This window comes from Sceloporus occidentalis, unplaced genomic scaffold, assembly GCF_023333645.1.
Source record: "Sceloporus occidentalis isolate IW3139 unplaced genomic scaffold, rSceOcc1.0.p SCAF_244, whole genome shotgun sequence".
In the NCBI taxonomy this organism is placed as follows: Eukaryota; Metazoa; Chordata; class Lepidosauria; order Squamata; family Phrynosomatidae; genus Sceloporus; species Sceloporus occidentalis.
In genome coordinates, this window is record NW_028317224.1 from 647,380 (window position 1) to 659,949 (window position 12,570).

At 38.7% G+C, this 12,570-nt stretch overlaps 1 protein-coding gene and 1 non-coding gene across 2 annotated transcripts; one reads left to right on the forward strand and one right to left on the reverse strand.

Moving 5' to 3' along the window:
• The first annotated feature begins 270 nt into the window (after positions 1–270).
• Positions 271–1,197, forward strand: LOC149276230 (olfactory receptor 9G19-like). Its single transcript, XM_089503844.1, has one exon. It carries the CDS (start codon positions 271–273, stop codon positions 1,195–1,197), a length of 927 nt encoding a protein of 308 aa, XP_089359970.1.
• Positions 1,198–6,163: 4,966 nt separating this feature from the next.
• LOC149276231 (U2 spliceosomal RNA) lies at positions 6,164–6,345 on the reverse strand. The gene has a single exon (XR_016279354.1). It is a non-coding gene; the product is annotated as a U2 spliceosomal RNA (small nuclear RNA).
• Positions 6,346–12,570: the final 6,225 nt, after the last annotated feature.

Here is a 12,570-nt window from a genome sequence, read left to right on the forward strand (position 1 = left end):
AATTCTTGACAATTGTAATTATCATAATCTTAAAATCCTAAAGAAACATAAAAAATAGGAGGACCCTAGCGGTGGCTAATATTCTTCCATCACTACTTGCAACATTATCATAGTGCATAACAACCAAATCAACACCCCCCATGCAACTTTGGATTTTTCATTCAATGTTAATCGTGTCAATACAGACAAAACACAGCATCTAAGAAGAAAAGTCTGTCCTTAAAACATCTTTCAGATTAAATAAATACCGCCTTTTTTTTATTTGTAAATATGATTGAAATAAACCAGACAAAAGTGGTGGTGATTTTGCTGTTGGGTTTTCAGACTCCACCAATTTTTATCTCTGTTCTACTGGTTCTGTTCCTTGTGATCTACATCTTAACGTTCCTCGGGAACCTGCTGATTATTATATTGGTGGCAAAGTTTCAAGGACTGAAATCTCCCATGTATTTCTTCCTCACTCAGTTATCGTTGTGCGATCTCCTTGTGACCACAATTATAATTCCTAATATGCTCCACATTACAAGTAATGGAGGAAGCACAATATCTGTTAGTGGCTGCATTACTCAGTTTTACTTTTATTGTTCTACAGAAACCACCGAATGTTTCCTTCTCACAATGATGTCCTACGACCGTTATTTGGCCATTTGCCGCCCACTTCGTTACACGTCCATCATGAATTTGAAGCTCTGTTTCCAACTCATTCTTGTTTCTTGGCTTTTAGCACATATGTTAGCATATATTCTTGCATCACTAATTTCAGCATTACATTTCTGTGGTTATGTAATTGACAATTATTTTTGTGATTTTGGTCCTCTCTTAAAGCTCTCATGTACAAAGCCTACCCTTGTGCAAGTCATAGATTATATCTTAGCCGGACCATTTGTGACTGTTCCTTTTTTCTTCATAATTTTCACATATGTTTCAATTTTCATCACCATCCTTGGAATTTCCTCCAGCACCGGGAGGCAGAAAGCCTTCTCCACCTGCAGCTCTCACCTGACCGTAGTGTGCACCTACTATGGGACTCTATTAACAGTTTATATGGCTCCTTCCAAAGGGCTATCATTTAATATAAATGAAGTATTATCTCTCTTATATACAGTGCTCTGCCCATTTTCTAACCCAATTATTTACAGTCTAAGGAACGAGGACATCAAGAAGCATTTCAATAAGCTTATTTTTATTAGCCTATGAATTTAAAAAAATCCCTACCATTCTATATCCTTTCTCACTGTGAGATGGGTGGGGGTTAAGCTAAAAAAAGAAAAGAAAAATCCCTACCCGACTCCTTAACCCCAAAAATATGCAACCTATAAGAAAAAAAATCTTGTTAAGAGTCCATCCAACGATGTTCCACAAAGCCCTCAGTCCACAATGTTTGGCCCTAGGAAATTTTCGGTCCACCGGTACAAAATGCGGTGTGACTACAGGACATTAAATATACTGTGGCCAACTAGCCGATAAGCAACTGTGGGTGATAAAAAGTGTTGCTTTTATATGGTATTTCTGTGGATCCCTGGGGGATATAATTCATTGGACTTCAAGCATTGGAAATGACTCCCTGCTCCAGTTGCACTCAATGAAAACATATGGCAAGTAAGACATCCGCTTTCAAGGCCCATTCTACAGTGAAAAAAGAACAATAATCTTAAAAGAAGGTGACCAATAGAGTCCACAGCCCATATTAACCCACTAATTCCAAAAAAATCTAAAAGTGGTTGTAGTATGTGAGAGGACTGGTCTCGTACTGTTGTTAGCTGTGTAGCCCCTTGTATTATGTTAATCTTTTCCTGTTTCCTATTGTATGTGAACTATATAAACCATGTCCAATTCCAAAAAAGTGTGATCTCTTGCATCTTGACTAGTATGACGTGTCTTGACTGGTGGTATGGTTCTTTGGGAGACCTTTTCCCCAGAAGCTTCTTCCTGGTGCATTTGACTATTTTTTTTAACACAATAGAGCATGTAGAAAATGTAGTTTCTACCCAATGTTAATACAAAAACACTTTTCAAACATGGTTGTGTTGTATACATTATATTATCCTCATATACCTAGAATTCCTAAAATAAACATTTATACTACAGTATACATATGCATGAGTTGTTTAAATCTTCCAATTATCCCAATTTTTAATAATGTTTTGTTAATTTTACAATTTCTATTAAAATACATAATTAAAGGTACATTATCCTCTATCCTATGATGTTGGTTTCTTGCCCTTAATAAGGATTTGGTGATATTATTTTTCCTTTTGTAAGATTCTCAATTACAGTTTCCCTTTCCATAAAACAAATCTTTATTTTTTTATTTTTTTTATTGACCTGTTCCCCAAATGTGTTTTCTTCTGAGCAGTTTCTTTTAACTCGATGAAAGTAATCTTTTTATCTCCTTCCATGCTCCAATTCTACCACCAGCCTTTGTCAAACTTTGTTTTTGTGGCTTGATACATGTGCATTTCAGCAGCACCAATTTGAGTTTAGGAAGCCATGGTTGCAGGACTTTAAAAGCAGCCAGTACAGCCAGGGCACACGATTGAAAGTGAGAAGCCACCTCTGCCATCATACTTCATTGACGTCTCCCTTTGGACCAAAGGGGGCCCTTTTCTGGTTCCACATAACACTCAATAAAACACGGTGCAGTGCATTCAAATATATAAATGCAACAAAAAAATGATTAAACACTCACCTATAGACACCAGACACGCCAGAAGGCTTGTTTTTCCGTCAGAAATCTCATGGTGCTGCCGCAACCACAAGGGATTCTGGGTAGGCACATGCAAATAAGGTCAACAATAATCACCTTTTGCCTCTATTTCCACTTTATACATAGATCCCTTAAAAGTAATTGGGACAGCCTTTAGACTTAAAACTCAGGAAGAGGTGCAGTAACCAGATCACCACTCATTGACTGCTGGTTTTTTGTTTTGTTTTTTGTGCCCGAGGTGCGTGCTCCTGGGTGCTGCAACCGTGTATTTAAGCAGCGGAAGCCTGAAGACTACTCTGGGCTTCCCCAAAGGGAAACCCAGACAAAATTCCTTCCCCTGAAGGGTGAGACCCCTTTAAACTTTAGGTCAATCCTTAAAAGAAAAGACCTCAGAACAAGCTTCTAAAAAAAATTAAAACAGTGATCAAAAAACAAAGGTGCCAAATCGTGTATCAGAATCAAGTGATGGCCTCGCCGTGGGTTCGGTGACCAAGAAATAAAAAAAAACTAATTAATCGGCACTCGTGCAAAACTGAGTGATTGTATAAATAAATTAATAAGGGTCAGCCATTTCTGGCCCGACCAAGTTCAAAAATATTATCTCAACCCCAAGCCCTGATGGGTCAGGGGGAGAGACGTGCATAAGGAGAAACCGCCTAGTGCGATCGTGCGCTCACCATGTGCAGCGGTGTGCAAGACTGCACATGATGACTCCAGCGTATCTGCTGGGGCAAATCATCACCTCGGGCTCCATGCTTTCCCGGCCCTAAGGCCAGAGGATCAGTGTTTCCCCCCAGGGGTACTACACTTGAGCTTAGCCAAAAGGCCGATAAGTAATAAATTTGCACATATACAACCAGGCAAATCCATGCATGGGTGAAAACACTGTAGCTCATATTCAAGTGTTGTTTAGAAATACCATTACATAAGTTATGGTGGGTAAAGGTGATGGAAAACCCTTCCACTAAAATTTAGGGGTAGGTTGAAGCATTATTAAACACTCCTCTACAGACACCATACAAGCCAACAGGCTTGTTGTTCCCTCAGATATGTCATGGTGCTGCTACAACTACAAGGGATTCTGGGTAAGCACAGGCAAATAAGGTCAACAATGATCACATTTTGTCTCTATATCCACTTTATACATGGATCCCTTGAAAGCAATTGCCCACTGTACAGGACAGCCCTCAGACAAAACTCAGGAAGAAACACAATAGCCAGATCACCACTCATTGACAACTGTTCTGTCCTTAATTAGACTCATCAGCATGAGGTCGTGATACATGTTTAATACTTGAGGCTTGGGGTAGCACGAGGAATATCATTACATAAGTTATGGTGGCTAAAGGTGATGGCAAACCCTTTCACTTAAAATTAAGGGGGTAGTAGATACATTATTAAACACTCATCTACAGACACCAGACAAGCCAGAAGGCTTGCTTTTCCCCTCAGAAATCTCATGGTGCGGCCACAACCACAAGGGATTCTGTGTAGGCACAAGCAAATAAGGGATTTATGCAAATATGGGAAGAGTCCCATTAAGGATGAAACAGCTGTCCATGAGTGGTGATCCGGCTACTGCACCTCTTCCCGAGTTTTGTCTAAAGGCTGTCTAAAGAGTTCTTTGTCCATTGCATGTACATATTAACCCATAACAAATCAATAAAAAAACACAGACACAGAATTGTAAATTGGATAAAATTGGGCGTAGTTTTATTTAACCCCTTAAGGACCGGGCTCATTTTTCGTTTTGTACCCTGTGGGACCGAGGCTGTTTTGACACTTTTGTGGTGCTTGTGTTCAGCTGTAATTTTCTCCTCACCCATTTAGTGTACCCACATAAGTTATATATTGTTTTTTTCAGGACAAGATGGGCTTTCTTCAGATACCATTATTTTGATCGTATCATCTTATTTACTATAAAAAAAATAAAAAAACATGGTGAAAAATTAAAAAAAAACACATTTTATGACTTTTATTTGAAAAATCTTTTATTCGCCTAAAAAAGCAAGTAAAAAAACAAGCTAAATAGATTCTACTACTTGTCCTGAGTTTAGAAATACCCAATGTTTTTATGTTTTTTTGCTGTTTTTTGTAAGTTATAGGGCAATAAGTACAAGCAGCGTTTTATGATTTTCAAATCTTTTTTAACAAATCTGGTCAGTCTGCCTCCATCTCCTCTTTGGAACATCTTTGAAGCCGGTTAACTCAATTTAACCCATTCACACCATATATTTTTGAAAACTAGACACCCCAGGGTATTCCAAATGCTGTTATTTTAACCCTTTCCATGCACCAATTATAGAACTACACTTTGTCAAACTTTGTAATAGTAATTTATTTTTTATTTTTTTCACACAAATTGTACTTTAGTTATAGATATACAGGTTCTGGTTTATGTCACTGTCAAACAACACCCCAATGTGTGTTCAGGAACATCTCCTGAGTGCAGTGATACCCGACATGCATGGGTTTGTCGGGTTGTTTAAGATTTAAAATGCCACATTTGGGAAGTGCGCTTTTTTTCTCCATTTTGGTCAGTCTGTACCTATGCCCTATCTTTGAGCTCGGCCACTCCAATTTACCCCATCAGCCATTTTTTTTATATATTAGACACCCCTTGGGTATTTGAAGTGCTTTTATTTTAACTCTTTGTTGAGATTTTTGAGAAATTTTAGCACTTGCTCAAAATAATAAACTTTATTTTTTTATTTTATTTTATTTTTTTTATACTTTTTTTTATATTTTTTTTACACATTTTGCTGGTACTGGATGGTTCATCAAGTGACATCACTGCATAATTATTTTTAAATTTTTTTTCCATTTTTTTTTTTTTTTTTTTTATTTTATTTTATTTTATTTTTTTTTAAGATTTTACTAATCACATAGTGATTAGAAAGCTGGGTTCCATTGACTTGCTTGGTTGAATGCAGTACCTGTTTTTTGTTTGTTTTTTTTTGAAGTCCGAGCTGCGTGCTCCATTGGGTGCCGCATTCTGTGCACAAGGCAGCAGAAGCCAGACTACGATTCCGAGTTCCCTCACGGGGAACTCGGACAGATTCCAACCCCCCCCCATGGGAGGGTCGGATTTGAGTCTCACCCCGAAGAGTGAGACTCCTTGCTGGGTTTGTAGAGAGAGGAAGGGGCCAGAAGGCTCCCAATCCTCCTCCAGCAAAGTCCAGGCTTCACTGTCTCTTAAAAAAAAAGGCAGTGTCCAAAAACGTGGGAACAAAATCGTGTGCCAAGAATAGCGAGGGCCAAGCCGTGAATTTAAAGCCGTGTAATCAAAGGGGGACAAATTAATAGGCACTCGTGAACCAAGTGGATTAAATAAATTAAAGAAAATAATTTAAGGACAGACCATTGCTGGCCTGCCAGATTCAAAAATAAATACTTAACCTCAGGACCAGAAGGTACCTGAGGAAAAGGTAGTGCTGATAGGCCGCCAGTGGAAACGTGCGCTCACCGTGTGCAGTGGCGTGCAATACCACACACAGTGACTCCAGCATTTCTGCCAGGGCAATTTCACCTCGGGCTCCATTAGCTATCCCGAACCCTAAAGCCAGAGGATCAGCATAGTCCCCCCTCTTCCCTAAGAGGGACTACACTTGATCTTAGCCAAAAGGCCGAGAAGCGATACAGTACCTGTATTCAACCTGCAAGTGGAGCCAGAGTTCTCTAGAGGGTCTGGAGACCCTCTAGCGAACTCTTTCTTCTTTATTGGTTTTTTTCCCGGGCCGCCGCCATCTTGCTTATGGCGAAGATCACCGGCAGCTGCGGCTGTGACCGCTCTCCGGAGCGGTCACAGCCCATCCAAAGGTAAGTGTTTGGTGTCGCTGGATGCCTCCTGATCAAGGCATTCCAGCTTTTAAAACCGGCGTCCGCCGCCATACAATGTATGGCGGCTGTTGACGCCCCGGGGAGGGGCCACACATGGCCCCCGATGCCGATCTCGGCGTTACTGAATGCCTTGACATCGAGGCATTACAGTAACGCCGTTTAAGCAAAGAAAGTGATCGTTGATCACTTTCTAAGCTTATTTAATTTTTTGACGGTTCAGGACCATCAAAGGTCATTTAGTGACCTTCTTGTCATGGCGGTCCTAAACCGGCAAAGGTCGCAAAGGGGTTAAATGGGTATAAGAGGCATTAACAACACAAACCATTTAATGTAATAACCAAATAAATTCTTATATATAATACGACAATATAACATATTACATACATTACATTTAACACAAAAGAGGGGGGGGGACGCTCGCTCAGCAACAGCTCCTTGAAGATTTTTCTTGAAGTGAGTTTAATCTCCCTGCGCGCAGCTTTATTTATTTATTTTAGAATTGTCTCGCGCCGCGAGCACAGCTGATTGCACCTTATTTTCCCGCCGCACAGAACGCTCGCGCAAACGCTCGTGCTGCAGCACAGCTGATTAACCATTCAGCTGTGCTAAATAAACTACCTGCCCAGCAACCTAGAATTAGATTTAGCTAACCTAGCCCGCCAAAACTTTATGCCTTAACTTTCCTGACCTTTTAGTGACCCCTATTATATAACTAATGTCCAGCAATGGACAATTAGTGCGCCGCGTAGGCAGCTTGCGCTTTCAATTCTCTCTCTCTCACTCTAACATTTTTATATTTTACATTTTAAGGGAAATTGACTTCGAAATACATTTTCTAAAATATTCCCTTGTTTGCCAAACCAAAATACCAGTCTAATAAATCTAAATAACTATGGTATAAAAATAATTAAGACACACAGGAATGTGAAGTCCCATTACACCTGCGATCAGGCTCCTTCCCTGGAATTCTCTGGCCATTACTCATCCCCAGTGTCCTGATACAGAACCCATGCTTTGTTTGTTGCACAGTATAAAGACCCCTGAAGCAGTTATTGCCTGTTTATTGCTCGAGGCTTCTGCTGTTTCTTAACAGAAAAAGGTATTTCCACCTTTGCCTCAATTTTATTGAAAACAAAATATATATGGAGTCACTTATTTTATCTTCTTATATGGTGACATAACAGGATGCTCCAGACTGGTAAGTTTACAATTTTTTAAATGTAAATTTGAGTTGCATATATATGTATTATGGTGATACATGTGACTTTAGTTGTTTAACTCAACGAATAACTACATTTTTAGTGAATTAACCCTACTGGGTCTAAATTAAGTATTGTAATAATACACAAATATGTAAGCTTGTAATATATCTAACATGGGCTGACATACTAACAATTTTTTGACCTATTTTTGTTATTATATCTGATTTTGTAGGTTTACACATTAGGTCCTGACATTTGGCTGGTCTGAAGCCTTTGCTGGGGGAAATCTGTGGTCTACCACTTTTTTTACAAGTTTGGGAGGAGAGAAATTACCTAAGCCTAAAAACAACCCTCTTGTGGATTATTGTTGTTCTTGAGGATTTATTTTATCGATGATGATACTTCATATCTACTTACAGCACTACCTCTGTACAAAAGATTAAATATCTCATTGCTTCTTTTATTTGTAAAAATGTTTGAAGTCAACAAGACAAAAGTGGTGGAGATTCTGCTGTTGGGTTTTCAGAATACTCGGACTGTAAACTCTCTTCTGTTTCTTTTGTTCCTTGTGATCTACATCTTGACGTTAGTCTGGAACCTGGTGATTATTATATTGGTGGCAAAGTATCAGAGGCTGAAATCTCCCATGTATTTCTTCCTCACTCAGTTATCAGTGTGCGATATTCTGGTTATCACAGTTATAGCACCCAACATGCTCCATGTTATAATCAATGGAGGAACCACAATATCATTAACTGGCTGCATCGTTCAGTTTTCCTTTTATTGTCTTACAGAAGCAACCGAATGTTTCCTTCTCACAATTATGTCCTATGATCGGTATTTAGCCATTTGTCACCCCCTGCGTTATAACTCCATCATGACTTTGAGGCTCTGTTTCCAACTTATTGGTTTAGCTTGTCTTTTAGCATGTTTATTTACATGTATTCTCTCACCCTTAGTTTTAGCTTTATGGTTCTGTGGTCATGTCATTGACCATTATTATTGTGATCTTGGTCCCCTTCTAGAGCTGTCTTGTACAAAGCACCCCCGTGTAGAACTTATACATTTCATCTTAGACATACCCTTTCTAATTGCCCCTTTCTGCTTTATTATTTTTACATATGCTTCCATTTTTATCGCAATACTTAGAATCAACTCCACCATTGGCAGACAGAAAGCCTTCTCCACCTGCAGCGCTCATTTGACTGTAGTGTGTACCTACTATGGGACACTGATTATAGTTTATATGACTCCTTCTAAAGGGGTATCATTTAACATAAGTAAGGTATTGTCTCTTCTATTTACAGTTCTATGTCCATTTTTTAACCCAATTATATACAGTCTTAGGAATGAACAAATCAAAATACATTTGAACAAGTTTATTTTTAGGTGCCTAAAACAGATTTAAACGAAAAGCTTACAAACCAGATAGCGAGAAGGGGGATAGTAAAAATATTAAAATAAATAAATTCTGAATAATAAATGTGTGGATGAAATGTGTGAATGAGTGAGAGAATGAATTGATATGGATGAATTGTGTGAATGCGTGAGAGAATGAATTAATGTGTCGGTGAATTGTGTGAATGAGTGAACATATGAATTAATCTGTGGGTGAATTGTGTAAATAACTGAGAGTATGAATTAATGTGTGGGTGAATTGTGTGAATGAGTGAGGGTATGAATTTATGTGTGAAAGAATTGTGTGAATGACTGAGAGAATAAATTTATTAATGTGTAAATGGCTTGTGTATGAATGAGAGAATGAATAAATTAATGTGTGGATGAATTGTTTAAATATTTTTTGAAACTGCATTAATGAATATGTGTAAATAATTTATGTAAATGAGTGAGATAATTTATGTGTGAATGAAAGAGTGAGTAATTCCATTTATTTTGGCATTCACTGATATCATTTCAGTGCAAATGCTAATGTTATTTAATAAAATCCTTTTCACAGGTGTTTTTCTGCTTGGGCAGCTAGATGGGCTGACACATTCTATGTTTCTATGCTTAATAAACAAACATAATTTATATGGGCAAACTGATGCACACTGTAGTGTATAGTAATTTTATACCGAATGGTGAATATGCAGTATTGGCACTTTGAGGTCTGCAACTTGGTTTGATGCAGAAAATTGGGGACTAGGGCCCAAAAACGTTTACCATTTTTTGGTTTCCATAAGACTCAAACCATCCCTCCCAATAAAATTATTCTTTGGATACCCAGTTCTGCTGTGGCATTTTTTAAAGTGACCAAAATACTTTGCGAAAAAAAAAAAATGTATGACAAGTGTGCCATAGTCTGAGCCTATGGCTGGCATTGTAATCTTTTTCCGTCACCACTAACCATCGTCCAGGGTATATTTAATTAAGAGACAAACATAAAAAAGTTTGGGTTTTCTAGGGTTTGAGTGAATTCTGGTACACTTACAAACTCAAATAAAAATAAAAGAGTCAGGACTGGGGTTTTTTTCTCCTCAAAACTGCCAATGATGGAGCAGTCTCATAGCAAGCTGGTGTTCATCCTGTGACAGTCTCAGACAGTGACCTGTTCCGTACCTAGGATGAAGTGGTTTTCTGGCAAACCACAAAGCAACCTCAACACAACACATCAGGTGCCAAGCTTCTTCTATGACACTCTCTGTATAAGTTCCTGGGAATAGCCCATACAAAACCAACTGGTAGCATAAACACTTTCTGTCCACAAAGGTTAATTTTCCAGAGATCTCAACAAAGCCTGGGCAAAAGAACAATGCCAGAACAGATGTTGTGACGTCTTCTCTGATATAATGCACTGTACGCAGACTGAACCAAACAGCTTCCCAGAATACATAAATGTTCTTAGGGGGAGGCCTCCCTTAATAGTCATCCATGCCATGTGTTTGTGTCTATTGGTCAGCATGCAAGATGCCATGTTACTCAAGACTCGCTGTCCTGTGGTATCAGGAAGCTCTGAAATCTTTTCTATAATGTCCTTGGCTCTGATGATTATTTAGCTCACCTTAGAGGACCAAAAATGATGAGGTTGACATACATGAATAAACCTTTATACAATACTTAAGATTATTGGGAAAGGGTGCCTTCCTTTTTGTATTTTGTCTGTATCCTTGGAGGTTTTTACCAGATGCTGATTATTATATTGGTGAAGTTTTAGAGTCTGACAAATTGAATGTTCATATAGATTTAAAAATTATTTAATTCACCTTATCATGTACAGATTTCTCATATGAGAAAAAATATATAAGGATTCAAAAAAATTAGCCCCTTGCAATGATGGACATCCTTTCTTTTGTGTCTATTTACTATGAAGTTAAGTGGTCTGTCAACTTAAGGATTACCTCAACTGGCTAAACTCAAGTCAAGTTGCAACACTCACAAAATATATCTCAGATTCATTAATATGAAAGTTGTTTGCAACGGTATGAAAATTTCTGCCCTTACAAATTTAAGAAAATAATTATAATGTTAAAAGAAACAGCAGAATTCAAAGTACCGTATTTGCTCAATTATAAGACGACCCTGATTATAAGACGACCCCCCAAATCTGAATATTAACTTAGGAAAAAAAGAAAAAGCCTTAATATAAGACGACCCTATAGGAAAAAAGTTTTACCAGTAAATGTTTATTCATGTAAATATTTTTTTTAATAAAAGCTATGATTGAGAAAAATATTTTGGTTTTATTTCCTTCTATTTCCCAACCTGCCCCCCCCCCCAGTTATGCACATCTGCCCCAGAAATGCCTTATACCCCCTATATGCCACTGTGCCCCATGATATGCCTTTTAACCCTATATGCCACTGTGCCCCATGATATGCCTTTTGACCCCCTATGTGCCACTCTGCCTCCACAAATGCCTTATACCCCTATATGCCACTCTGGCATTAAGGGGGTTAAAAGGCATATTATGGGGCAGAGTGGCATATAGGGAGGTTTAAGGCATTTCAGGAGGCAGAGTGGCGTATAGAGCGTTAAAAAGGCATTTCTGGAGGCAGAGTGGCATTAAGGGGGTTAAAAGGCATTTCATAGAACACTCTGCCTCCAGAAATGCCTTATGCCCCCCATTTAACACTCTCCTGCCCCCCCCCAAACTTACCGGTGCTTCTGACTCCCCTGTCATGCAGCCAGGGCAGCGTGTAGATGTCTACGCGATTCGCGTAGACAACTTACGCTGCAGCCGGAAGGAGGTGTGGCTAGCAGCGGGGGTTGTCTGCGTCCGTAATGGAGGAAGCACAATATCTGTTACAGGCTGCATTACTCAGTTTCACTTTTATTGTTCTACAGAAACCACCGAATGTTTCCTTCTCACAATGATGTCCTACCACCGTTATTTGGCCATTTGCCGCTTACTTCGTTACACGTCCATCATGAGTTTTAAGCTCTGTTTCCAACTCATTCTTGTTTCTTGGCTTTTAGCACATATGTTAGCATATATTCTTGCATCACTGATTTCAGCATTACAATTCTGTAGCTATGTAACTGACAATTATTTTTGTGATTCTGGTCCTCTCTTAGAGCTCTCTTATACAAAGCCTACCCTTGTGCAAGTCATAGATTATATCTTAGCCGGACCATTTGTGACTGTTCCTTTTTTCTTAATAATTTTACATATGTTTCAATTTTCATCACCATCCTTCGAATTTCCTCCAGCACCGGGAGGCAGAAAGCCTTCTCCACCTGCAGCTCTTACCTGACCGTAGTGTGCACCTACTATGGGACTCTATTAACAGTTTATATGGCTCCTTCCAAAGGGCTATCATTTAATATAAATGAAGTATTATCTCTCTTATATAAAGTGCTATGCCCATTTTTTAACCCAAA

Excerpts from the sequence above, each read along its gene's own strand:
- LOC149276230 (XM_089503844.1), top strand. The coding sequence starts at position 271 with ATGATTGAAATAAACCAGACAAAAGTGGTGGTGATTTTGCTGTTGGGT.